This window comes from Zootoca vivipara, chromosome 2 (genome assembly GCF_965207765.1).
Source record: "Zootoca vivipara chromosome 2, rZooViv2.hap1.1, whole genome shotgun sequence".
Lineage (NCBI taxonomy): Eukaryota > Metazoa > Chordata > Lepidosauria > Squamata > Lacertidae > Zootoca > Zootoca vivipara.
Genome location: NC_142584.1, coordinates 65417075 through 65444030, shown reverse-complemented (window position 1 = coordinate 65444030; position 26956 = coordinate 65417075). Strand labels below are relative to the sequence as shown.

Here is a 26956-nt window from a genome sequence, read left to right as displayed (position 1 = left end):
GCCACCTTACTTCAGAGGAACCCTAGAGCTGCTCCTCAGTGTTTGGGAGTAGGAGCAGGAAATGTGCACTCACAATGATGGATAGGCCAAGCTTGAGCAACCGAGAGAGTTCCTCAGGGTTTCTCTGGATGAGTCTGGAAAGAAGACAGAAAGGTATCCATGAAGTGTTCAGGACAGGCTCCTTGGGATATAAGAAGCCCTGCTGGATCAGGCCAAAGGCCCATTCAGTCCAGCATCCTGTTCTCACAGGGATCAACCAAATGCTCATAAGAAACCCACAAGCAGGAGAATGACAATGAGTTCAACAGGACTCCCCCTCTCCCTACTTGGGATTCCTAGCAACTGGTATAAAGAGGTCTGTTGCATCTGACAGTTGAAATGGAACACAGCCATTGGGGTGGCTAGTAATAGCCTTATACTGATATCCTTAACCTCCATGAATTTGGCTAATCATGCTTCTTTAAAGCCATCCAAATTGGTGGCCATCACTACATCCCGAGGAGAACCTTTCCCCACGATTCAAGTTACAGGGAGTTGGGGGCAGAGGGAGCATGGCCTCTTAACTACTGATTTTAGAAGATCTAGGGCAGGCTATGATTTCATTCAAGCTGGGTTTAAGTCAGAGGGGGTCAGCCATCCTTACCTTTCCCCTCATAATTCAAACACTTCCTTGCCATGCAAACTTCTGCCAGAGCAGATGCACATTTCCCCTTTCTGATGCTCCCCTCTTTCCTCTTACCTGTGCTCTTAAGCTCAGCCTTCCCTAACCTGGCACTCTCCAGATATTTTGCACTTCAACTCCCATCAGCCCCAGCTAGTCTGGCAAATGGTCAGGGATGGTGGGATATATTTTAGACTACAATGCTTTAGTGGGATGCGGGTGGCGGTGTGGGTTAAACCACAGAGCCTAGGGCTTGCCGATCAGAAGGTTGGTGGTTTGAATCCCTGTTTGGTCCCAGCTCCTGCCAACCTAGCAGTTGGAAAGCACCTCAAAGTGCAAGTAGATAAATAGGCAGGAAGGTAAACGGCCTTTCCGTGCGCTGCTCTGGTTCACCAGAAGCAGCTTTGTCATGCTGGCCACATGACCTGGAAGCTGTACACTGGCTCCCTTGGCCAATGAAGCGAGATGAGCGCCACAACCCCAGAGTCATCCACGACTGGACCTGATGGTCAGGGGTCCCTTTACCTTTACGTTTTTACAATGCTTTAATCTGGAGAGTACCAGGTTGGGGAAGGCCACACTGACCTTTGCCTAGGCTCCTCAGCCCAGCCCAGCTCCGTGATGCGTCACTTACGTGCGTACTTCTCCGGGCATCAGAGCTGTGCCATTGCTATAGACAAAATAGGCCTCCATTGCTGTCTTCGCCACAGCCCTAGGGGAGTTGAGACGGTGATGTGTAAGATGGACATGTGTGGGAATGGGGAAGGGGTATTGCCAGAAGCCCCTTCCTAGACCTTTGACTGATCAAAGAGCCAGCCCCCAGGAAATTATTGGGTAACCCAACTGGCTTTGCAAACACAGCCAACCCCTGATGAATCAGCACTACAGAGTCAACAACATCATCTCTCACGCTGGCTACATGCAACCTCAGTGCTTGGTACCTCAAGGAAGACATGAATCCTCAAATATTCTTTACCCCTCTCCATTTACTCTACAAACATTCAAGCACACTTCCGACCAGCACCATACAGCCACACTGGCTGATGCCTGTGGCCAGCCATAGATGCAAGAAGCATCACAAATACTTCCCCCTTCATTCATGCTTCTCAGGCACTACTGTCTTCCCTTTAACTTCACTCATTTCCTTTCATCTTGTTCTGTCTCAGTAACCTGTCAGATCTGGAGCTCCCAGAATCCTCGACGGACTTGATGTTTGCTACATAGACTGTTGCTTGGGTAGCTCTACTCAGAGCCCTGGAAGAAGCACAGAAAATGAGTGTCTCTAAGTGTCTCTTTAACTTCATGTTCAGGGATCGGCTCCTCTGTGGTGCATGGCCTGCTCTGCAGCCTTGGGCATGAGATAGTAATGGTGCCAGTAAGTTTCAGAATCCGGCTTTAGATCTGAAAACATTAGCAGAATAGGAATTGTTAGCACACCCAAAGCCCTCAGTTTTTAATTGTATTTGCAGTGCTTCTTTCCTTTCTTATGTTGTATTTTCCATGGAATTCAAATTGCAATACAATAGATATGTCCCTGGATCAACCCACTGAAGGGAAGGGAAAGATGCCATACACATTGATTTCACCCGAGTTAGACTGCACGTCCTGCAAGGAGGAATCAAACACCAGCCGGACACGGTAGCTCTGGTCGACAGTGTAGATCTGGAGAAAGAGAGAGGCAAATGTTCTCAGAAGAAAGCCATGGTGGAATGTCTGCATTGCGAAAGGAATCTGGGTAGATCAGAAAGCTGCCTTACGTCCAGTGATACTGAGGAATACAGTGGAGGGTTCCCGTGGTCTTTGGCTTCTACTGTCACCCGATACTGACCCTTCAATGAACTGTCAAGGCTGCTGGCAACTCTGGAGAAACAGAGCAATTGATATCAGAGGGACTGAGAGTTCCTGATCCCAGAGTCTGTACAGGGACAGACCAGCCCCTAGTTCCACAATGCCCTGTCTGTGCATGTGGCCCTTAGGACACTGCTCCAAGCTTGGGGATAGATCACAGGGAGACCAGATAAAACATGTACTAAACTGGAATTTATAGAGAAGTATTAGACCCCGAACAGGAGAAAGTGAGAGGCTAGTGTTAAGCTACCTATTTTGCTATCACTGTCTGTGCTGAGAAGCAACACTCTCTTTCTAAATAGGATGACAGGAGTATAGCTGCATTGGTCATGCTCAAGCTATTATCAGAATTTCCCCAAGATCAAATGACAGGCAATGCTACACTTTCCTCTTGGCTTCCATTCTTCCTGGATTTTCTCTCCCTGCCAATATAGTGACCACCATTGTGTTCTCCACAAAGCTCCCAGACAACAAAACCCCATCAATTACTGGATGCTCCCAATGTAGAGGTCCTTCTCTGCTGTTGTCACCACTTTGAAAAGATTTTCACGGATCTGCTCGGGTCCTTTGTCTGGGATGAAAAGTACCCTGGAGATGGCAAATGAAATCACACTGTTCACACCCGAATCAGCATCATTAGCCTGGAAGGAGAAGGAAGAGGACACTATTGTTGCTGCTTCTTTGAACTACCCCACATCACATAGCCTGTGGGAACTAGGAGCCAGTTCCCACCACAAGGAAGAAGCTGTGTGAATTGTAGGTGGGTTCCCACGAGGCAAGACACAGTGATAACAGCAAGAACCTTTATTGAACTACATAACTGGGAAACGGGCAGAGCAACTGCTTATATACATTCCTGAAACCCTGGGCCACTCCCACTCCCAACATGATTGGCTGTCTAAACTTCCAAGCTGCGAATCACGACTCAGAGTTCAAGGGCCAATGGCAGAGGCCCAAATCCTGAAATGTTCTGTGATTGGACATCATGTATTGAATCAGAACACAGGAGCTCAGAATCCTTAGTCCAGACTCAAGCTCAGGCAAACACGGACCACTGAATACATAACACTGTGTACCCAAATGAGTATACACCCATACACACATGTGCCCCAACATTGCATTCTCTCACCTTGACCACAGCCACCTGCAGGTCCACAGGAGAGACTTCTGGGATTATCACTGCAATAAAACACCAGATACAGATCAAAGAATGGGTGCCACATGCTGGACATACTGTACTGTAGGTCTTTCCTAGGAGCTTGCTCTCACTTCTAGCTCCAGCTTCCTTTGTCCTGGTTAATGTTAGACAGGAAGGCAACCAACTGCTCCTCCCTTAACAATTGATTGGGGAAGATTGGCTATTTGACACTACTGGAGGAGGAAAGGATACCCTTCTGATGGAAGAAGGAGCTTTCCGAGAGCTACAATTGCTTATAATTCATTAGGGGGGGGCTCCAATTGTCTCAGCCCCAAAGATCAGGCAAGAGGAATTTATTTCAAAAGCTGGAGTAGAATCTGTGATGCAGTCTCTCATACACCACCATCTACCCATCTATCCATTAGGGGGCAGTAGCGGCACATTTCTCTTGCATATATTGCTCTCACCAAAGGTGGTGGTGCTTTCTTCAAACACTGGTGGGTTGTCATTCACATCAGTGATTAAGATTCTCAGGGTCTCTGCAGGAAGAAGAAAAAGCACAACAGAGGAGGCACTAGTTACTGACTGAAGTGGCTCTGCAGACTCCACCCTGCTCCCAGTGAGGAACACAATACTGTATCACCTATCAAGGTTTGTCTCTCAAGTCCTTCGACAAACAGCCCATTCACATACCGGTAGCTTACTAAATTAGTTCACTGTTCTGTTGCCTCCATTCCACAGTGCTAAGGAACCTCCAGCTGTGAAGATGCTGGGGCCAGATTAGCGATGACAAAGTAGGGAAGTTTAGGGAAGTTTTTAATTTGTGATATTTGATGTATTTTAATGTTTGTTGGAAGCCGCCCAGAGTGGCAGGGAAAGCCCAGTCAGATGGGCGGGGTATAAATAATAAATTATTATTGTTATTAATTATTATTATTATTATTATTTCACCCATGCTTTCCCCTCTAAAACAGGTTCTCTACAGCCATATCTCTCCCAGTGGGCCTCCCGAACCACTCCCTGCTGGGAGAAAAATGGCTGCAGATAAAAGATTATTTGGGGTCGGGAGGAGGAGAACTGCAGGTGGTGAAAATTCAGCCCCTCCCCCTCCATAATCCCCTTTCCCCCCCCAGTCTAGGACCCTGTGATTTATTTAAAAAAACAAAAAACCAGCAGAACACAGGTTGAGTTGTTGTGCCACCATCACACTTGGTAGTTGTTTCCTGATGTAATGACATGATTTTTTTATTTTTTTAAGTCAACTGTGCAACAAGGTAGATGAGACTCTGGAAAGTTTGCCCAGGTACAAACTTTCTATTCCACTGACTCATTTCCTTCAGCAGCTTTTCTATATACAAAGCACACTGCCTGTGAGGGGAAGGCTGGGATTGGAGCATATGGTATTTCCATTACCCAACAAGGATGGCTCCCTGAAGCATCTCCAGCTAGGACCTAATGCTACATCCTAGCAACAAAGAGAAAGTAGGACTGATGGAGAAAAGGAAGCAAGCTGTAAAGCTCTCAAGATTCGGAGGGGATGCAGAACCAAGTCTTCACCCTAATGTCTTACCATTTCCACTGAAGGGGTCTCCCTTCTCAGTGAACTCATCCTTAACACGCAATGTGAGCTCCACCAGGTCACAGGCCTCATAGTCTATCTGCGAACTATTCACAAAAATTGAGCCATTGGGCTCCAGAAGGAACCACTCCTGACACACATTGCCCACGTTGACTGAACGATTGAAGCAGGCTACAGCTAACTCCTGGAATACCAGTGAGTGGTTGGTGTCCACGTCGGTGGCATTTAGCGTGACAACTAACTCATGCAAAGTGACGTTCTCCAAAACTTCAATGTCTCGTGGTGGAGATGGCTCAATGGTTGGGGACTCGTCGTTGACATCCAGCACGTTCACCCTCACCACAGCAGTGTCAGCATTCACAGCCCCCCCAAAGTCTGAATTTTCCGCCTGCACGGTCAGATTGAAGAACTTCTGCTGCAGCCGATCATAGTCAAGAGCAACATCGGAGTCCAGACTCAAGCTCCCCTGGTACCAGCCAGAGCCAAGGCGATTCGAACGCACCATAAAGTTATTTGAACCTGTGCTGCTTACAATGTAGAATGAGATGCGGTTGTTTATCTCTGTTTGATCAGCATCGGTAGCCTCCACACTCCCCACAAAGACTCCTGGAGATGGAAGGTTAGTTAGAAAGAATAACATTTTCACCACATTGCCGCAGCCCCACAGATCTTAAAAATCAATGCAGCCTCTACACTTCTAATGCTCATGAAAAACAACACTTCCTAACTAGGAAATGTAATTATATGCTTCCTGTTTAAAGCCTTGCCACACCTTGTCACTGCTAATCAGTGCAATAAATACTACAAATCACTGGTAAAACATCTGTTTTAGTAAGTATAATTTTTTCCCCTTCAAATTTCTACAAATGAATGATAATTTCTAATTTCCTAAGGAAATCCCACTCTGCCAAAGGAACCAAAAGTTATCATTCATCTGTAAGAACTTGAAAAAGACTGCTTGCCAAAACAGACAATGTTTTTTGTATATGGTTGAAAACCTATTAGTACAATGCAGGTATTATTTAGATATAAGTTGGGTCCCCCTATTTGTTGTGCATACTATTATTGTCAACAGAGGCAGATTTAAGGGAGAGCGACCGGTTTGGGCGCACTGAGTGCAGAGCCTCAGAATGCCTCAGGGGGCACCACAACTATGATGTAGAATGGAAGGGAGGGCACCAAATTTTGGCACTGCATAGGGGGCTGCTGAAATTTAAGACCCCAAGGTCCACCACTGTTGCCACTCTCTTGTTGCATCATGTTGTTGTCCCAGGTTAATCCTAGTTCCTTTCCACTCTGGACTAAAGATCACTGGCTCACCGTACCTTGCAAGCCCTCTGGAACGGAAAATTCATAAAAGGAGCTGTTGAATCTGGGTGCGTTGTCATTTATGTCCTAAAGAGAAAAGGGGGAAACTGGTAATGGGGCCATTCCACATCCAAGCATCCACTTAGGGCTGTAGCTCAGTGATAGACTATCTGCCTTGCATGCAGAAGGTCTCAGGTTGAATTCCCCGGCATCTCCAAGGAGCGCTGAGAGAGAACCCTGCCTGAACCCCTGGAGAGCTGCTGCCACACAGAGCTCAATGGACCAAAAATTTGATTCAGTAGAAGGCAGCTTCATCTGTATGTTTCTCTGTACTCAAGATAATATAGGGCATCCTCGCAGCAATGACAGAGCTAGCTGCAGGAGAATGTAGTGGGGCTATCACATCCTCTAAATAAGCAGGGATGACCCTGTTTCTGAGACCCCAATACAATGGGTTAGCCATCTGCCACAAAACACACATTCTTAGGGTGCCTGTTTCCATCACCGACAGACACTCTGGAACCTGGCTCAGCTTACCTGAGCAGGGCCTAGGGTCCCTCTTTATGCATGAGTCTCCTTTTTCCAGAGCCCTGACTGGGTGCACCATTACCTCCACGATGAAGGTGACGTTCACTGTGTCGTTCAACTGAGGGATGCCCAAGTCATGCACAAGGACTGTCACCACCATCTTGCCCTCCAGCTGTGCAGGGATGGCTTCTCGGTCCAAGGGCCCTTTACTGCTCAGCACTCCTGTGCTTGGGTCGATAGTGAAGTAGCTGCTGAATTCACCAGGCACAATCTCAAACTGCAAGCGGCTATTATTGGTCTCTGGATCATCCTGGTCGGTGGCCTGGGAAGTGAGTTGAGGGAATTTTCAGCCAACAATGAGAAGAAGTAAGATCCTGCTTGCTTAAGCCAAACGGGAAGTGTGGATGAGTCCTAAGTGTGAAGGTGTCTCCTGCTACATAAACTTTCAGGTGCATGTACTAGGAGTAAGTAATTACTTGTTGTCCTACGAGTAAATCATGCCAGGGTTACAGCTGCCTAATTTGGAAAGAAGCCCAATGCCCAGGTCCAATAAAGGGGGAAATGTTGCTTTGAAATTACCTGGATCTGGACACGGGTGTCCTGGCCCTCCGTGACAAAGACATTGTAGGAACCCACCACAACTGGAGGGTTGTTGTTGATGTCAACTACTGTGATCTCCAACTGTGTGGATCCAGACAGACCACCCCCATCCACTGCCTGCAAAGTGGCATAATAGACAGAACGCTTCCCCCAATCCAGATTAGAGCCATCCGCCACTAGCACTGCCCCGCTTGTTGCATTCACTGTGAACGTGGAATGGCTGCATAACAGAGAAAAGACACAACCTTAGTTTTGAGATGTTGTAATTCTCGCCCAGCAAAAGTAGGCCTACACCACAATGCTCTCCTTGTTCCTCCCACTGTTTCTCTAGCAATCACATGTACATACATGCTCTGAGGAAGCAGATAGTAGGTGATCTCTCCATACTTTCCACTGTCTGGATCAGTAGCCTGCAGAAAGCAGAAGGATCAAACTGACTGTTATTTTTGTTAATTGACTTCCCCATTGGGGATGTGAAGCCCAAGATGCATGCTTCTCAACATGGCCGTGAAGCACCTGGCCACATCACAGAGAATAGGGTCCTTCTGATCACACAGACGGAGAGCTCTCTGCCCCCACCTCCTGGTCCCAAGGCAGCTGCGGAACTTGCTTACTGTGATGTTAGAGGAGATAACGGTGCCAGGTGGACTCTCCTCCAGTACGAAAAGTTTGTACTCGCTCTGGTTGAACTCAGGTCTGTGGTCATTGGTATCCGTGAGATTGATGGTGACCATGGCAAAGGAGCAGCAATCAGTATCCCTTCCAGTGTCATTTGCTACAATCTGCCAGGATTAGAAGGAGCCAAGTAAACCTCAGCCCAAGCATGGTCATGGTCATGGGGGCAGAAGTGGCTTCAGAGTGACTCTTACTAATCTTCATGCTGCCGCTTTTTGTGGGAAGGATCTAAACAGGGTCTTCTGGGCTTCAAAGGCTGTCTACATTGTGGGCCTATTTCCTTGGCAGTCAGCCAAGGTATAATAGGATGCTCATACTTGATGAGAATCCAGAGCTGTTGGGGATGCTTTGATTCTACAAGAAGATGGTCAGTCACACAGTGCTAACCACACAGTTCCCACACAGGCTGACAGCTTCGGGCTGAGCAGACAGCAGAATGAAGTCCTTTTAAAGCTACCTTCTGGGCTGCCTGATCATAATCCTCATTTAGATCTTCTACTCTTAAATGGCCTAGAAGGAGATTCAGTTACTTTTAGGGAACAAACTGCTGAGTTAAGATCCCAGCTCTTGGCAGGAAGGGAATGGAACTCCCCCTGACCCTTGTTTCACTCACCTCCACGGTCATAGTAGGTGTCTTTTCGTAGTCCACAAGACTTGAATTGCTTACAAGGACCTGCACGGTGCCTTCATTCACGATTTTCTGGGGTGAGACTGAAAATGCAAATGCATCTGGACCCCGCAGGGACAGCTGGAAGGTACCATTGGAGCCCTGTTCAGGGAAGAAGTCAGGGAGCTCGGATAATCAAACAGGAATAGCCAGCCTCCCAGGGCTAGGCATGGCCAAAGCAAAAGTAACCGCCCCTTCCCTCCCCCACTCACACTCGTGCACCCACACAGACCACACACAAATGCACATACCAACTACATGTACGCAACACACATACACACACACATGGAGGCACATACAATGATATAGTATAGTTTTTTGCCATAGACTGGAAATTGGAGATAGGAGCTACAGAACTGTGTTAGGACCACCTACCCTTGAATTTTCCAATAGCTAAAATACTACAGTTGTTGACATAGTATATTCTCCATATCAATTTCATATTGAAAAACATTACAAATGGTCTTGGACCGACTGTGGCACACTTCTGAATATACATTTAACATCTTACAATATGGGATGAGACATTTTAGATTGACCTTTGGCTTATGTTTTGAGTTATACTCCGTCATCACCTGTTTTCCTTCTATAGCGATGCAGATGCTTGCCAAAAATCATAAGGCGCCACCTTCCCACTGCATGGTACGAATGGCCCAACACTAACAAGCTAGTTATAGGCAAAAAGGGGAGCAGCATCCCAGGATAGCACTGGCTTCAATCATCCCTGGAATCTCCTTGTCCTTCGAGCTTTGCATCCCACCCACCCGAAGCCTCGCAGACTCTCCTCCCCTGCTCACCTTGTCAGGATCATAGGCAACAATGTTGAGGCCGGCCACAGGTGTTCTGGCAGAAGCGTGTTCCTCAATATCACCGGAAAAGACACCCTCTGGAGGGCCTGTGAAGTCACAGGTTGCGTAGTCCGTGCACAGATAGAACTGAGGCTTGTTGTCATTTATGTCAGTGACCTGGATGGTCACAGTGGTGTTCACTTGCGCCACCTGCTGGTAAATGTTGAGGTTTCGTTCCCGAGCCTGAGCATTGAAACAAGAGAGAGAGAGAGAGAGAGAGAGAGAGAGAGAGAGAGAGAGAGAGAGAGAGAGAGAGAATCTGAGGCCTTGGACGAGAGGGGGGTGGGGAGGGCAGAGAGATCTTCCACTTCCCACAACCGCTCTGCTACTCACCACAACCTGGAGCTGCACCTCTTCACCTGGAATGCCTTCTCGGTCCAGGTGGCCGCTCACAGTGATGACTCCTGTGGCATTGTTGATCGTGAACAAGCTAGTGGCAGCTAGGGCAGAGGGGAAAGAATGGTGGTTTGGGAGTGGGGACACACATCATCAACCACACTGGAGTGGAGCCCCAGTCATGCTGTTTTCTACATAGACACCACTTTAAATCACTAGCACAACCTGATGGGGTGTGGTACCGCGGATGTAGCTACCAGCCCAAGGTAGCGCATTATGGCTGGCAATGCTGTCTGCCTCAGTGGGAAGAGCTTGAGTGATCCACTGGGACAGAAAGAGCATCTAAACTGATGTGCAGACCTTTCACCATTTGCTAACGAGCTGTGAGCCGGTTTGTTCTTTGGCTTTTCCCTCCCTCGTTGTTGGTACCCTATCAATCACCTCCTCAGTACCACCTGCCATTACATAAACCACCTACACACAAAGAGAGATACAGGATCTCAGGCACTCTGAGTACCGTCTGCACACTTCATGGCCCATTGTGCCCTGGTCCACCCTTCCATCACTCACTGATGATGCTGTAATCGATGATGTCATTCACATTCTTGTCCTGGTCAATGGCCTGCACCTTCACCACTGATGTGCCCTAGGATGAGGAAATGGCCAGTGAGTGCTGGGCCTGCTTTGTACCGGCCTCCAGTAAGTAGGGAAAGGACAGGCCTCCACCTAAGGGAGTGGGGGCTTGAGGTCCGTAGCTCAGTGGCAGAGCATCTGCCTTGCAAGCAGAAGGCCCCACATTCAGTCCTCGAAATCTTGTATTGAACTACTTGGGTACAGGGTACCTCAGGGATAGCCTGCACCCTTCTATTCCAGAGCGATCGCTGAGATTACCTGCAGGAGCATCTTTGGTCATTCAATGGGTTGGGGAGGCTCCTTTGACAACAACAAGAAACTGAGCCTTTCATTTCATCAGCCTGGTGAACACCCTGACAAAAGAGATTCCGCAGGCACCTTCTGTGCCAACTTTTAAACACTTGCTGAAAACATTTCTACTCCACCAGGCCTATGCAGGCAATTATGAGTACATTCCCCATAATGGTCTATTGATGTTTGTTTCAAATTTATATTTGCTTTTAACTTGCTTTTAACTTTTTATTACTTTATTGCTTTGTTTTATGTTTTTATGTTGCTGTAAACTGCTGTGCTATATCTTAATGTTACAGCAGCATATAAATAGAGTTTTAACAATATATCTATCTATCTATCTATCTATCTATCTATCTATCTATCTATCATCTATCATCTATCTATCTATCATCTCCAGGTAAGGCTGAGAGAGATTCATCTGTCTGAAAGCCTGGAGAGTTGCTGCCAGTCAGTGCAGACAATACTGAGCTAGATGGACCAGTGGGTCTGACTCAGTATAAGGCAGATTTATGTGTCCCTAAGTGTCTCTATTATCTCCCCAAGTGTCTCCCCAAGTGTCTCTATTATCCAGGGACATCTCTGATTTAGAGAAGCCGCTCCAGTTTCTGATTTGATCTCGGAATGTCCTGCATTTCCTTAGGATGTCCTTATTTTCATTGGAGAAATGTTGGAGGGTATGGAGTTATCCAACCACCGAGTTGTCTAAAGGCAATCACAGATAGGGAAGGTTTTTTTTAAAAAAAAATGTTTCATGTTTTGTTATGTTTTTATATGTGTTAGAAGCTGCTCAGAGTGGCTGGGGCAACCCAGTAAGATGTGTGGGGTATAAATAGTAAAATTCATTGTGAAATGGGACGTCCCTATTTTCATCAGAGACGTGTTAGAGGGTATGAAGTTCCTGCTTGCCAACTTCAAGTGCTTAGCAACTCACAACCCCTGCAATACAGAGCTGTTCCGCCTGGCCTTTGGACTGGACTTAGTCTGACCCCTGTGTTTTCCTCCCTCGTGGCTTGGATTTACGGACTACTTAAAATGAGGCTGCATTTTAAATTTTAATATTGTATTTTAATCTGTATTTTAATTAATTTCTTTTTATGTTTTATTGTAATTTTATTGGTGTTAGCTGCCCTGAGCCCGGTTTTGACTGGGTAGGGCGGGGTATAAATAAAAATTATTATTATTGTTATTATTATTATTATTATTATTATTATTATTATTATTATTATTATTATTTGCCTAAAGCAAAGGACAAGATGCCACCACCACAACCTCCTCCCAGTTCTACAGACAGAAGCCAACTAGACTGGCATTTTAACTCAGCTTCAACACTGGTCATGCAGCAGCATCCTCCATTGCACCTGAATGTAGCAGGCTGGCTTAAAGGGTGCAGGGCAACCTGTGGGACACACACCCCGCTCTGCCCTCCAAAGGCTGGGAGAGGCGCAGAAGGATCAGCCATTGGGGCCGCCCAGCTGCCTTACTCTGGTCCCTGAGTGAGTTGGGGCACATTGCAAAAGTGACCTGTGTTCACTCCACACTTGATGCCATGTTCCTTTCTTTCTTGCTCTGGCCAACTTTCAAAGCTGCTTTGTTGAGAACTGCTGCCATGAAGGGCACGGTTTCCCCTTGAAGGGATAAGGTTAAGCCCACATATTTACCACACTCATATGCTTGTCCTACCTAGACAGACAGACAGACAGAGACAGACAGACGGATGCAACAAGGTACAATTTGATGGAAAGCCCCCAAAGGCTGCAGTTTTTTCATGTCAAAAGAGAGCCATGTCAGAAGCTGCAGGATTTGATCACTTGAGGGTCAGGAGGACACCAGAGAGCTGAAGACATCCCTTACCAGAGGGCAGTTCTCTGGTACAGAGCCTGAGTATGGTGCTCCCAAGAAAACAGGGTCCAGGTCAGCCACATCAACAACTGTCACAGACAGATAGGCTGTGTTGTTCTGATAGATGAGCTGGCCATCCAATAATCCCCCGTTATCCTAGAGAAGGAGAGGGAGACACACACAGATAGAATGATCACTTAAACTCTGTTCTCTCTACCTAGCCAAAATGTATCCCTTCTCTGCAGCAATGCATACTGTTTTGTCCCTAGTAAACCCTCCCTGCTCATTGCACAATAAAGAAACAGCACCCTTGTCTGGTAGACACTCTTATTTGCTTCAAACTTCTTTAAATGTAATTGTTGCTACTGCTACCAGTACTACAAATATCAAAGTCTTCTAATGCATCTTAAAAGGAGAGGAACCAAAGGAAGAGGATGGAAAATACTGATGAAAGCACATGCTGATGCAGGAGTGTTTGTTCACAGCATTAGTAATCTTTATTGATTGCTTGAGAATCTGGGTTTTGGATCAACTGGTGCTTAGACTATGAAAGAAATAACAGAAAAGCACCTCCCAATTTTAGCCAAATCACTGGGTGGGTTTCTATTAAGTTTTACTCAGAGTAGGACTGTGGGAATTGTGGACCGTGACAAAGATAGACAATGTATATGCAAATATAACCCTCTAAAAATATCAAAATACTGCACAATATTATCAAGCAGTAACAAATGGGGAGTACCAGAACAAAAAGATATGTTTTTTCACATGCATCTGAAAAGCTGAACTGCACTAACATACAAAAAATGCCTTGACTCCCAAGTAAGCCTTTACTTGGCACTCAAATGACAAAAAGAATTGGCACCAAGCATGCTGTCAAAGGGGGAATCATATCCCCAAAGCCTTAAAAACCAGCAGCTAATGAGGCCTCCACAAATATAAATTGGCCACGACTGGCCCATCACTTTTTCTGCCTGAGGTGAAGGACAAGATTCCTGCCACCACCAGCATCCCACAACCTGCCCACTGGACTGCCAGCTGAACCTTACTTACTTCAGTGCTGGTGATGGCTCTGTGTCCTCCACAAACCTCCAACACTTTGCTGCCACTCACCACCTGAGGCAGCCACCTCATTCTGCCTAATGGTAGGGCCTGGCTGCTCTGCCCATAGCTGCTCTGCCCATGGTACCGGTAGCTAGCTGCCTTTCTCTTTTTCTGGTAAATGCTCCACAGAGAGAAGGTGGTGTTTACCCTCCCCTCTCCTCCCTTTTTCTTCCCGGCATGTCACAGTCTGAGCCTCACCGTGGCGAAGATCTTGATTCGGTAGAAAGTGCTCTTGTTGTTGTAGCTAAGTGACCCATTCAGGACCACCGTGCCATTGTATTGGATATAGAAGAGGTCGTGATTCTCCGCATCGTTTGGGTTGACCTGTGTATGGCACACGCGGTGCATAAATGTGAGCCGTGAGAGAACAAAAAAGCGGGGAGCTTTTCCCAGAGAAAAACAGCAGACCCTCCCCCCAGGACCCTCCCCCCTTGTGGCAAATCCTTGCAAGTGTTAAAGATCAGTTGGTGACGGGTTTTATTTATTTATTTGGTAGCTTTACACCCCACAACTTCAACACACACACAAAAATCCTCAGAGTGGTTGGAAGAACACTCAGCAGCAGGCACAAGGAAGACCATCCAAATGGTTCTCTCCAGGGAAGGTAAAAATGTAGGAGGAAGCTCAATAAATTTTAAACTTGATGCCTTCTAATGGCAGCCTAAATCTGCTGCCTGAGGTGGTATACCTCACCCTACTTAGAAAGGAGGCCTCCTTCCTTGGAACCGACATGTTTAGTTGTCATTTAGCCATTACATAAGGAGAGTCCTGCTGCGTCAGAAATCCAGCATCCTGTTCCCCACAGTTGCCAACCAGATGCTTACCAGAGGACTACAAGCAGGATAGAGAAATGAGGTAAGTCTATCTGCATGTATAAAATCCCAGGTTTCAACTGATCTCAGGCAGCTGGCTGCAAAAAATATTTCTGTCTGAGCCTCTGGGGAGATGTTGTTAGGCTGACTAGAAAGCACTGGGGCAGCTCATTCTTTGTAAAGCAGCGCCTTGTACCTTACATCTGTACAGTATTTACAATGTGACACTCACTTCCTCAATTGAATAGGATACCCGTCCAGCGTTTCCACTGTCTATGTCCACAGCTAAAACTGTGTAGATTGAGGAGCCAATTGGTGTATTCTGAAAGAGAGAGCATCAGACAAATCTGTTTAGATAAATTGGTGCTTGTGTACTAGGATCGTGGCTCCTGTTTCCACACAGACACAAAATGCAGTGGTTCCCCGAGTCTTAGGTTGCCCTGACCAGAGAGGTGTCTCAGTTGGTCATATAGTACTATTGTCACTACTGGCGAGACTGGGTACCTTCAGTAGTTTGTTTGCTTGTAGCCTACTTGATGAAGGAACTAGTGAAAGTACCAAACATTATGCAGGAGCTAGAGCACTCTGGCTTTGATTTCACAGAGGAATCTGATCAAGCCAAATATTGGGGAAAGCAAACATCTCTGCCTTATCCCTTAGTTTAACTCCTTTGCTGTGGACATTTCCATCAGATGAGTTATTGGCTCTTCAGTTCATGGAAGCTCCTGGAAGGCTGCCGGGCATGCGTAGAAGCGACTTCCAGCGCCGCTCTGCCTGATTTCCGGTGCCCACACATGGGCAGAGCGGCCCCAGAAGTTGCTTCTATGCAACTTCCAGTGCCACGCCGCTGCTGATCCTGCATTTTCCAGCGGGAGACTTGGCAGGTATGCCTGGAACCCCACTTGCTTAAAACAGAGATAACCCAAACAAATACAGGTCCCTTAGTTCAGCACATTGTGGTCAGCTGAAATTAACCACATTGGGTGGGAAGCTGCTCCTCCCAAGTAGTTTCCCAAGTGCCACTGGGCACATGCAGTTGCAGTGGGCCACTTTGTGAATTGTCCCTAAGACCACAGAGAGGGCTGCCCTGCAAATCCACCCAGATAGGACAGGTTCCTTAGATTATAAAACGGATGGGATATTTGCATTGCTTCCACTGTCTTCCACCAGCTGTGGAATGCCATGGACCACAAAGAAAAGAAGTCTGGGCATGAGCTCAGGAAGGCAAGGGTACCTCTGGGACATCAGTGAAATAGGGTTCATTCTGGAATATTGGCTTATTGTCGTTCCGGTCTTCTACAATGATGGTGATTCCCATATCGACCTGTTGAAGGAAGAAAAAAGACAGTAATGTGAGGAGACAAGGTAGAGGGGCTTCAGCACCCAAGGACTCCATACAAGGATGGAGGAAACCTGAGCTTTAGGGGAAAGGTTATTGGATGCAAAGGAGGCCAGGGACTCCTGAGCCTTCTATAGAAGGGTAGAAGAGGCAGCTTCATCAGGGACTGCTCATCAATGGAGACAGGCTCATATTTTCTACACAACTCTTGAAGGTACAAGAGTCCTGTTCCCCTTTGCTTCTGGTCACCTGACACAGGGTTGTGCTGAGCTTTTCCTACATTTGTAAGTAGGAGCATGAGATCTCAGCAGACATTGGTTTAGTGGAAGCTGCTTGGTGAGCACCAGTTTAGTCCAGCAGTTGCTCCTCCTCCTCACCACCACCACCTGAGAACTGGGAGAGCAGCCACCTTCCATGTCCCATTCCACAGGCAGGCTCCCCTGATGGATCTTTGCTCCATGCTTAGCATCAGTGTTATCTTTCCCCCAGCATGTTTCTTCACTTACTGGCACACTTTTCCCATCCGTCACTTGGGCATCCAGAAGCATAATTTTTGTGTCCTGGAAGGGAAAATGCAAATCAGATGCTGATTGGAAAAGGGGCATGATGACACCGCCACCTTTCCTATCAAGATACTTCTTCCACAGAATCAGAATAGTCTGGGATGCCTCCTTTCTTACATGCCTGAAAGAGACATGGAATTCTTGAAGCAAGGGGTTCACCTAGTGAATAAAACCACTGCCATTAATTGCAAGCTTGAGCTGCCCCCATCGCAGTGGAGTTCTCCCTCTGCTCTCTCTCCTTGCTGAAATTTGTTCACCCCATTTAGAGAAGGTTCCAACATGGGGCCCTTCAGATGTTTTGGACAACAAGTCCTATCATTCCCGGATATTGGCAGGGGCGGAGCTACCTGCCCCAGCCCGCGGGGGTGGAGCTAGCCACCTGTGCGGCGTGGGGGGGGTGCCGCTTGCCGCCTTCCTCCGCCAGTGGATATTGGCCATGCTTGCTAGAGCTGATGGGAGTTCTGACCTGCAACATCTGGAGGGGAACCAAGTTGGCTAATGGTAAACTTAGAGACATAGTTTCACTGATCAGCTGAATCACCAAGGCATCACAGAGCACTTCAGGGGTCTCTGCTTTGACTCTTGTGCAACCTTGTACAGATTCCACTTTGCCCATGCAAGACCAAAATCCCTTCTGAGGTGCCTCATTTTACTCCATGGTTGATTCATAATTCATCCAAATCTGACACACACCCCTAATACACAAATAATCACACAAACACACATACAGTGATACCTTGGTTTACATACTTAATCCGTTCCAGAAGTCTGTTCTTAAACCAAAGCCATTCTTAAACCGAGGCGCGCTTTTCCTAATGAGGCCTCCCGCTGCTGGTGCCCTTCCACCGTTCGGCTTCTGTTCGTAAACTGAGGCAAAGTTTGCTAACCAGAACACTACTTCCGGTTTTGCGGAGTTCGTATACCAACTAGTTCATAAACAGGGCTGTTCTTAAACCGAGGTACCACTGTATAATATATGGGTTTTGGCTAGTGTGCCTGAATATTCTATTACAAAATGGATAATGTTAAACCATGGGGAAAAGTCAGGGGAAAAGAGAAGATTTTTAAAGTCGTATGTGAAAATTCCTTAAACAGATATTAAAATCACTGTATTTCGACAATATTCAGTTGATTCTCAGGGGTTAAATAAATACTGTATATTCCTGCGTCTTATATGCCAGGTCGTATTTCTTATACAGCAAGTATATCCCTGAAAATCTAAAACCAAGATAAAACCATATTGTCATTTGTAGGACAGAAGGTAGCTTCTATTTTGAGATATAGCTGGTAAGCTCATGGGCCAAGTGTTTTTGAGAATATCTCACCTTGGTTACATTTTAGATTACAGCAAATATTTAATTTAACGTGTAGATTTGAGCCCTGGTGGTAGTGAGTAAAAGCAAAATGGGTGACATCCACAAAATTCCTGCAGAGTCCTGTCTGCAAGGAAGTACCAAAATCAGAATATTTAAAAGATAATAATAATTAGTTATATATGCATTGCTTATACCAGAGCAACAACTGCCTGGACTCAAAGTACAATACAAGCTTTTGTTCTTGTAGGTCTGCTCTTACAAAAAAAATGGCTTGCATTCAGGAAACATGGCTGCTCTTTTTGGTTTTGGAAATATCAGTGTAAATGTACTGCATAGGTCCATTTATTCCACATCCTCTTGACACAATATCAGCATTCCTCAAAAAGGTTTCTGCTAGCACCAGTCTTCCTGCTACCCTAACCTTCTTTCCCATCTCTTTTTTTGAATATTAGCTTGGTGAACATCTTCAGCAGACAATGTTTAAGGCAATTTAGTTCCATGGATGATACAGGTGCTTTCCTTGACCTCCTGGTGAAGCAGCTGAAGAGGCCTTGCCTTATACTCTGGGTATGGTCATACTAAAGTCTCAGTTACGAATGGAGCTCCCTCCGCCATTTTGGATGTGGCGCAAATAGGATTTTTTCGACTTACGAATGTTTAGATAGGATTTATTCGACTTATGGATTTTTTTCACCAATGCATTCCTATGGGATTCGACTTCCGATTTTTTTCGATTTACGAATGTGCGTTTGGAACGCATTAAATTCATAAGTTGAGGGACCACTGTATCTCTTTTTCCACCCAATCAGACCTGCTGGGAGGTTACAGAAAGTGTCATAGCATTCGTACAGGAAGGGAGGGGAAACTGCTGGGACATACAAGTAGTAGGAAAAACAAGCAGCAGTTGTACAACAAATGGTTTCAATGGTCTACAGGAAGGTTAAGGTTTATGAAACTGGTGCATCACTTCCCGCTAAAAGAGTTCCCAATTTCCAACAAACGTAATAAATAAATAAATAAATGATTAAAATCATATCAAAATAATAAAAAACAAATTTAACAATACTATATCATAGCATTGGTGCTGCCCAAATGCCCAGGAAAAAAATAAGTATTTGGCTGGTGTTGAAACACAGTCAAGACAGAGTCAATATGGGGAAAGGTGGTGTTTTAGATATAGTGGTCCTCCTTAGCCATATAAAGCTTTAAGGGTCAAAGTCAGCACTCTGAATTGTGCTTGGAAACAAATTCAGCATCCAGTTCAGTCAGGCCAGAACCAGTGATATATGTTCATGCCCTTCTTCCAGTTAACAACAATCAGTTGACACCTATGCAACCTTTATAAGAGCTCCTTTGCAAAATGTTCAGATGTGGGGGAAATTCACTGGCTTTCCCTGCCTGCTCTGTCTCTCCCTGTTGAGTTCCTTCATTTGCTTGGCCATTCTTACCTCATAATTCACTCTTTGCTTCAACGTCACATTGCCTGATCTACTGTCAAGATTGAAGTAGTGGGCGTAGCTGCCGCTTATGCTATAGGTCAAAACATCCCCTTCATCATCCACAGCCACCAGCCTTAAAACAAAGGCTCCTGCAATGAGAAAGGAGTACCAGAAGTAGAGAGAGATAGGCAGGAGGATTTAGCTAGACCACCCAGGTCGGAATGACATCATTAGAACAACAACTTCTTTTCTCTGACCCATCATCCCTGTAGGGACACACCTTTCAAAGGAGAACCAGTAAGAGAATGTTTTCTAGCTTCCTTCATCCCTCTTCCCTTCCTATCCCTTGGCCTGGATATTTGAATCATTTGTTAATTTGCAATTATTAAAATTTTGGGTCATCTAATGCAATACACCTCTAGAAAATTTGCAATTGAAACAAAAACAGACAATCCCATGGGTAATATTGTTTGTTTGTTTGTTTGTTTGTTTGTTTGTTCGTTCGTTCATTCATTCATACCCCGCCCATCTGGCTTCGTGCGATCAGCATCACGAAGCAGACACCAAGAAGTCCCACTTTAGACAGAAGACCAAATAATCACAGGATCCCCATTCAGAGGATAATTACCCCAATGAACCTTGTTAAACTACCAGCAAAGAGAAGACAGCAAGCACCTAGACCCTCCATAGAGGATCTTAAAGCTTCCTTCATATGGGAAGAAGTGGTCCTTCAGGTACTTATGTCCCAAACCATGTAATGCTTTTATTAGTTGAAATCAGCACCTCTGAGTCAGGATACGCTAGCAACCTCACTACCAAGTTCTGTACTAGCTGGGCTTTCCAGACCATTTCTAAGAAGTGTGCATGCACACGAAAGCTCATACCAAAATAAAAACTTAGTTGGTCTTTAAGGTGCTACTGAAGGAATTTTTTTATTTTATTTCTAAGGGTACATATAACACATTGCTGCAATCCAAGTGGGAGCTCAGCAGAGCATAGATTGCTGATGCTAGGTTATCTATATCCACATATGGGTACAGCTAGGTTACCAACTGTGTGCCATGGAGGCCCCGTGTGCCTCTAGTAACAATAGTAGACCCCAGACTACTTCCAAGCACCAAACCTGATTACTTCCCCAATAAAAAGGATCCATGGATCCATCCCTCATCTTCCCATCCGAGCCAAGGAGCAGGTAAGACAAAGGGAAACCCAAGGACTTCTCTTTCCACCATTCTCACAAGTGTATCATTTCCCTTCCTGAATTCCAGGTGAGCATTCTTCCCTTTACTCACCTATACGTGTGTCCTCTGGCAAGAAGAAGGTTCTGCTCATGTTGAAGTATGGTGCTGTGTTCCCTGATGCTGTAAGGAAAACAGTTGGCTGGGCATTAACATTTTTAATGGAGCCAAAGACAGCCTCTGCAGTCTTCTGAGTCTTTCCTTGTTCCCATCCCTATCTCTGTGGAGTATCTCCTGCCATTGTTGTTGTTGTTGTTTACTTTCCCCACACTACATAAAAACTAACAGTTTGGGTTTCCAATGAACTCAGTGTCAGGAAAGATTTCCTTTAATAGAGGAAGCCCATGTAGCGATGCTCCAATCCTCACTAGTAAGACTTAGGAAAATGTACCATCCAGCTGAATCTCCACCCCCAAACATACCTGCCAAGTTGCTGTCAGAGAAATAAGGGACCGGGCCGGAAATAGTAGACCGGAAGTAGCGCTGCCGCCATTTTGGAACTGGGCGGAGCATGCTCAGAAGTGACTTTTGATGCTGCTTTGCCCAGTTCCAAAATGGCCGTCGCGCCAGAAGTCCCACTGCAGCCATTTTGGAACTGGGCAGAGCAGCATCAAAAGTCGCTTCTGAGCATGCTCCGCCCAGTTCCAAAATGGCTGCCATGCCAGAATAAACCGGAAAAAAACAAAAAAAATCCATTTTTTCAGCTAGGAACAGCTGGAAAAACGGGGATTTCCCAGGGAAAATGGGAGACTTGGCAGCTATGCCCCCAAATACTGTACTAAGGAGCAGTAGACAAAACAGGTGCCGTTCTAGACCTCTACAACCCAGTCCTATGAATTTGTATGCAAATGCTACTGGCATTAAGCTGCAGCATTGAAGATTGCAGCCCTAGCCTTCTGAGGCAGTCATCCCACCCACCACCAAGGTGGGAGGCCTGATGACTAGGCACAAGACCACACTGTTTCCACAAAGAGAGCAGGGGAGCCTTTGTAGCAAATGGATAACCTTCATCGTGGAAAATCTTACCTACTGCCAGAAACATGGAGAGTATCGCCCATGATAGCCAAAGCATCCTGCTAGGGCAAACAGACCTGTAAACACAGTGTATGGAAGGATCAATTGTTGGTAACGATATGCTTTATTTCTTCCCATCACTGAACATAAGAGGAGCCTTCTTGGATCAGGCCAAAGGTCCATCTAGCCCAACAGTGGTTCACCAGATGCCTGCGGGAAGTCTGAAAGCAATGGTGCTCTCCTCACCTGTGATTCCCAGCAACTGGTCTTCAGAAAGTCACCCTCTGTGAGTTGAGGTAGAACATAGCCATCATGGCTAGTAACCACTGATGTTCTTACACTGCATGAATTTGTCTGACTCTCATTTACAAAATCGGCCAGGCACAGGAACAGTTTTTTCCCTTGTGCCATTAAATTGTTAAATTTGTAGATGTGCAGCTGAAGGGGAGGTCAATTATGGGTGGGTTTCTTTGCTTATTTGTATTGTGAGTGGAACAGTGTGTGTATGTTTACACTGCAATGTAGCTGAAACAAATTCCAAGTATGTTGGAAAATGTACTTGGCCAATAATAAATTATTATTATTATTATTATTAGCCATCCAAGTTGGTGGTCATCACTACCTCTTGTGGCAGTGAGTTTCTTAATTGAACTATGCACAAGCAGTTCCTAGTGGCCTGCATGACCCCACAAGCCTGTTGAGCTTGGTTTCCCTTGGAAAACATGGTGCTGTGCATACTGCAAACACTCATCAGGGAGGAAAACATGCCTGGGAGGACAGATACCAATAGAATACTGTTCATACTCTGGACTTCCTCACTGACAACATTTTATATGCTTATTTAGGCCTCTTGGGTGCCATAAATGACTTGGTTCTGCAGGTGGCATTGATCGAGTAAGTTCAACATATCCAGGAAGTGGCAACAGAAACCTGCTATCTCTTGTTATCTTAGTAACTCATAAACAAGTGAGGAGGTCTATGCTTATCCCAGGAACTCAGTTTCTCCTCTTATCAAATCACATGGCATAACCAAGCCAAACTGATGATGGATGTTGTGCGTCATGCAAGCTGAGGAGTGGGTCCATGTATTGCTGGACTAAGTACAGAGACCCCGGGGGTGTGGTGAAGCATAATGTGTCGGTGCAATATTCAACGACTATATTTGATACAATGAAATGTTAATAGAATGCTTAAATGGCTTTGTACTCACTGGACCAAACAGTGGAAGCTGGAAGTTAAGGTATTTCTTACTCAGTGACTGGGAACACTGTGAGCTGCGCATCTCCTTATGACCCCATCTGCACTAGATATTTAAAGCAGTACCGTACCGCTTTTAAACAGTCATGGCTTCCCTCAAAGAACCCTGGGAAGTGTAGTTCCTTAAGGGTACGGAGTGTTGTTAGGAGACCCCTATTTCCCTCACAGAGCTTCAATCCCCAGAGTTCCCTGTGAAGAAGAGGGATTGATTGTTAAACATTCTGGGAATTGGGAGAAGCCATAACTATTTAAAGTGTTACAATGCTGCTTTAAATGTATAGTGCAGATGGGACTATATCTCTATTAAGAATAATGGGACTATAGAGACCCATTAACTTTGACATAATTAATCTGTCTATCAGTCTATCTATCATCTCTTCCCTTAAACCAGCCCCAGCGAGCATGGCCCATGGTCAGGGATGATGGGAATTGTAATCCAACAATATATATATGGCCACAGGTTCCCCATTTTAGACCATACTTTGAGCCACAACATTGCCTCACCTACAAGGCCCCACCCCACCTACAAGCTCTTTGGATTAAGGGCCAGATAAAGGGACTATTTTTCTTTCCCAGCTAGGCTTGGACTCTGACCTACCATGAACCTGTTACAGGAACTGTATTCATAACTTTATATGGATGGCCCTTTGACTGTCAAGCATTACATCCTTCCTCCACAGGGATGGGGCTATCATCCTGTGAGCCTTGCGGGAATCTAGTTCCTTTACTGACTGTGCAGTGGGAGATATGCTGAACTTGCTAGAGAGTGGAATTTCTACGCACCCCTGTAAATCTACCTCATCTTTCCAAAACTTCCCAAATATGCACCACATGTCAACAAAATGCTTTGTGCACAATAATTTATGGAGACACACACTGGTCTCACCATCTCCCAGAACGTTTTGGGCAGTGCTTGGAATGTCTGTTTTAAAAAGTAACTAGTTCTACTTCAAGTTCGCCTTGTCAAAAAAAGGAACTTGTTCCAGTTCATCCCTTTACAAAAATGAACCCACCTGGGTCACTTCAGTTCAATGTTTAGCTCAAGTTCATCGAAATAATCCTCACAAAATATAATAATAATAATAATAATAATAATAATAATAATAATAATAATTCCAGCATTCATAATGCTACAAGCTGCTGTGCTGGCATATAAAATGTGCTTAAGAAATTATGTTCTTTAAGTTTAAAGACCCCAAGGATCCAAAGTATTAAAAAATTATGCAAGTGGACTAAGAAAACCTCAATGTACACACATGGTAGGGTACTGATGCCAAACTTTTTGGGCGTGGTGGTACATTTGGATTTTTGAAGGAGTGTTGTTGTTTAGTCGTTTAGTCGTGTCCGACTCTTCGTGACCCCATGAAGGAGTACTCACACAATAACCACCACAGGTTGTGACCAGACTAAAGTTGCTAAAGTTGAATAAATGTATGGCACATAGATGTCACCCAAGGAGCTCAGATAGAGCTTTCCAAGGTGCTACATGGCTCCATCATGCCACCAAAAGAAGAAGAAAACCCCTCAGTCTTCCCTGCCTGCTCAGCCTGCTCAGCCGCAAGTTCTTCTTCTTGTTATTATTTATTAAATTTCTATACTGCTCTTCATCCAAGGATTACAGGGCAGTTTACAATATAAAAACACAAAAATGCATAACCTAGTAACAAACAACAATACCGACACACACAGTTTGAAAGGCCATAGAAAGCCCTGATTCAGCACAACTGATGGAAACTGACAGTTTGTGAATCTGCTTTAAACAGAAGATGCCATTACAAAATATAGGCTTAGGCAGCCATATATTGTTTGCCACCATTCTAGGGTGGCCTATATGAACAGCCCTTCAGTCTACTCTGGTGCCTGCAGGAATCCATGATCCAGCCCTTTCACCCTCAGTTCTGGCTTTCAATGTTACCCCATCCTGTTAACGCAGAAGGCTTTCCCAGGCCCCACAACTGCTCTTAGGGCCTGGCACCTGCTGATCTATGCAGAGCACTCATTCTCCAGTGGACCAGGGATGTTTTCCCATGGTGCTGCAGAATTCCCTAATGTCATTGTAATTCCCCTGGCCACAGCACTGATGGGCAACCAATGATACACGTAACAGCCCCCTCCCCTTACCTTGTTTCCTGAAGGACCATGAGAAAGTGGCTCAACTCTGTTGCAGGCGACAGAGATCTAAGTACTTCACTCAGACTTTGGCTCCTGCTGCAAATTAGCTGATCAATCATTAACTGAAATTAGTGGATCAGGCGTTCAGCCCAACTTTCCAGTATCTCAACGTCACAAGTCATCTATCTTGCTTGAGGCTTGGCTGTCAGTCCACCCCCTCCCCCCAAGGTGTCCATGCTGTCGTTCTTCCTGGGTGTTCTAGAAAGGAAATATCCCAGCCACAGGCCACACCCAACATGACTGACAGCTTGTCACCCTGAGGGGTCTCATTCCCAACACCTTGCTCTAAGGCAGGCATGTCCAAAGTCCGTTTCGGGGGCCTAATCCAGCCCCTGTGGCAGTTTATTTCCTAGGGTAAAATCTCCCCAAATACTCAATAACTTCAATCCTAAAAGCAGCTCAAGAACTTCATTCCTAAAAAGAGGTTAACAACTTCGGTCGGTCCTTTGGTCTGTCCCCACGGCCCCTCACTTCATCAAATCTGGCCCTCTTTGAAAAAAACTTTGGACACCACTGCTAAGGGGAGTGGAGAAGAAGTGCCTACAGATTATTCTAAACAAACAAATTGTCTCTCAGTACTTGCAATAACCTTTTACAAACTTACTTTGTGAGATCTGCCTGGAAAATGGTTTATAAATACATAAAATTAGGGTGAGGACATCTTTGGCCCTCGGGGTGCTGTTGGGACTACAGTTCTTGTAATTCTGGTCCGATTAGCCATGCTGCCTGGTGCTGCTGGGAGTTGGCATCCAATAACCTCTAGAGGGCACCTTATTCCCCACCACTGCCTTAAATTAATAAACAAACACAAGCCTGCTTTTCCATTCTTGCCACTCTACCTTCTGTATGAGGTTCTGGTCCAGACTACTTTATATGGCCCAGCTGCTGCCTATGCATGATGATGACTCATTAGCGGTTGGAGTATCTGTTTCGTTGGCTGCTGTGTGACATGCAGGCCACACCGCAGAGTAGACATAGAGAGGTCAAGGGGGGGAGGGGTAGAGAATCACTTGAGGGAGATGTATTAATCTATTGCGCTGCAGAAATGAAGGGCCAAGCGTGGGGTGGACCAGAGAGAGGTGAGCTGCTTCTGAACACCACTTTTTACCATACGGCATCCCAGCAACCTTGCATTTATAGGTGACCTATGAAAGCACCAACCTATGAGGCGGGACTTCCTGGAGAGACCCCTCTTTCCCCAAGTCACCAGCCCACCTTTCAGCCCCTTCCTCTCCCCTTCAACACATAAGACCTTCCCATGCATGTAAGAAAAAGTTGCAGGCGCAGTATGCTCTTTTAAACGCACACCTGTGGTACTTCTGAAGGATGTGAGTGCTGCTGTCACCAGTGCTAGGATTACCATCTTGGTTGGGTTCGATTTCCTGGTTGGGCTCCTCTCCCTTTCCATAGCTGCCTAGCAGGCAGAAATTCAACAGCCCCAGCTTCCCTGATGATTGCTTTTGCGTGTAGCGAAACAGCTGGATTTCTACCTGCTGTTGAGCTGTTCAAGGCAGATCAAGACGACAGCTCTACCCATGGGACAGGCAGGGGAGGAAGCTACCATCTTACCCCAGGCTCCTGAGCTTGATCCTGCCTCATGGCCCCTTCCACACTCGGGCTTTGCATTTGGGAGCCCTGCATAGGGCCAGGGATGCCTGCGCTCTGGCAGGGCAGATGGACCCCATTTCCTGGTGCTGCTGATCTATGCCTTTGACTTCAGCCTGAAAGAAACTGACAAGCAAGAGGATTCA

General features: G+C 45.8%; 1 protein-coding gene across 3 annotated transcripts in view; it reads right to left on the bottom strand.

Moving 5' to 3' along the window:
- CDHR2 (cadherin related family member 2) overlaps nucleotides 1-25264 on the bottom strand; it is a 29017-nt gene extending 3753 nt beyond the window's left edge. Inside the window, exons 1-27 of one of the 3 annotated variants that reach the window (XM_035105813.3) lie at nucleotides 25155-25264; nucleotides 21789-21853; nucleotides 20817-20885; nucleotides 19534-19673; nucleotides 16713-16766; nucleotides 16102-16191; nucleotides 15100-15189; nucleotides 14254-14379; nucleotides 12967-13110; nucleotides 10759-10834; nucleotides 10186-10292; nucleotides 9802-10035; nucleotides 8951-9106; nucleotides 8277-8444; nucleotides 8011-8072; nucleotides 7642-7882; nucleotides 7145-7384; nucleotides 6552-6621; nucleotides 5218-5832; nucleotides 4115-4186; nucleotides 3639-3688; nucleotides 2999-3150; nucleotides 2419-2521; nucleotides 2235-2323; nucleotides 1832-1915; nucleotides 1296-1373; nucleotides 74-134 (exon numbers count right to left, since the gene is read on the bottom strand). In XM_035105813.3, the coding sequence (XP_034961704.3) occupies nucleotides 74-134; nucleotides 1296-1373; nucleotides 1832-1915; nucleotides 2235-2323; nucleotides 2419-2521; nucleotides 2999-3150; nucleotides 3639-3688; nucleotides 4115-4186; nucleotides 5218-5832; nucleotides 6552-6621; nucleotides 7145-7384; nucleotides 7642-7882; nucleotides 8011-8072; nucleotides 8277-8444; nucleotides 8951-9106; nucleotides 9802-10035; nucleotides 10186-10292; nucleotides 10759-10834; nucleotides 12967-13110; nucleotides 14254-14379; nucleotides 15100-15189; nucleotides 16102-16191; nucleotides 16713-16766; nucleotides 19534-19673; nucleotides 20817-20885; nucleotides 21789-21853; nucleotides 25155-25264 (3546 nt within the window). Of the gene's footprint in view, nucleotides 1-73; nucleotides 135-1295; nucleotides 1374-1831; nucleotides 1916-2234; nucleotides 2324-2418; nucleotides 2522-2998; nucleotides 3151-3638; nucleotides 3689-4114; nucleotides 4187-5217; nucleotides 5833-6551; nucleotides 6622-7144; nucleotides 7385-7641; nucleotides 7883-8010; nucleotides 8073-8276; nucleotides 8445-8950; nucleotides 9107-9801; nucleotides 10036-10185; nucleotides 10293-10758; nucleotides 10835-12966; nucleotides 13111-14253; nucleotides 14380-15099; nucleotides 15190-16101; nucleotides 16192-16712; nucleotides 16767-19533; nucleotides 19674-20816; nucleotides 20886-21788; nucleotides 21854-22986; nucleotides 23089-25154 lie in introns of those variants that run through there. The other 2 variants (XM_035105814.3, XM_035105815.3) reach the window with 2 other exon arrangements.
- Between the last annotated feature and the right edge of the window lie 1692 nt (nucleotides 25265-26956).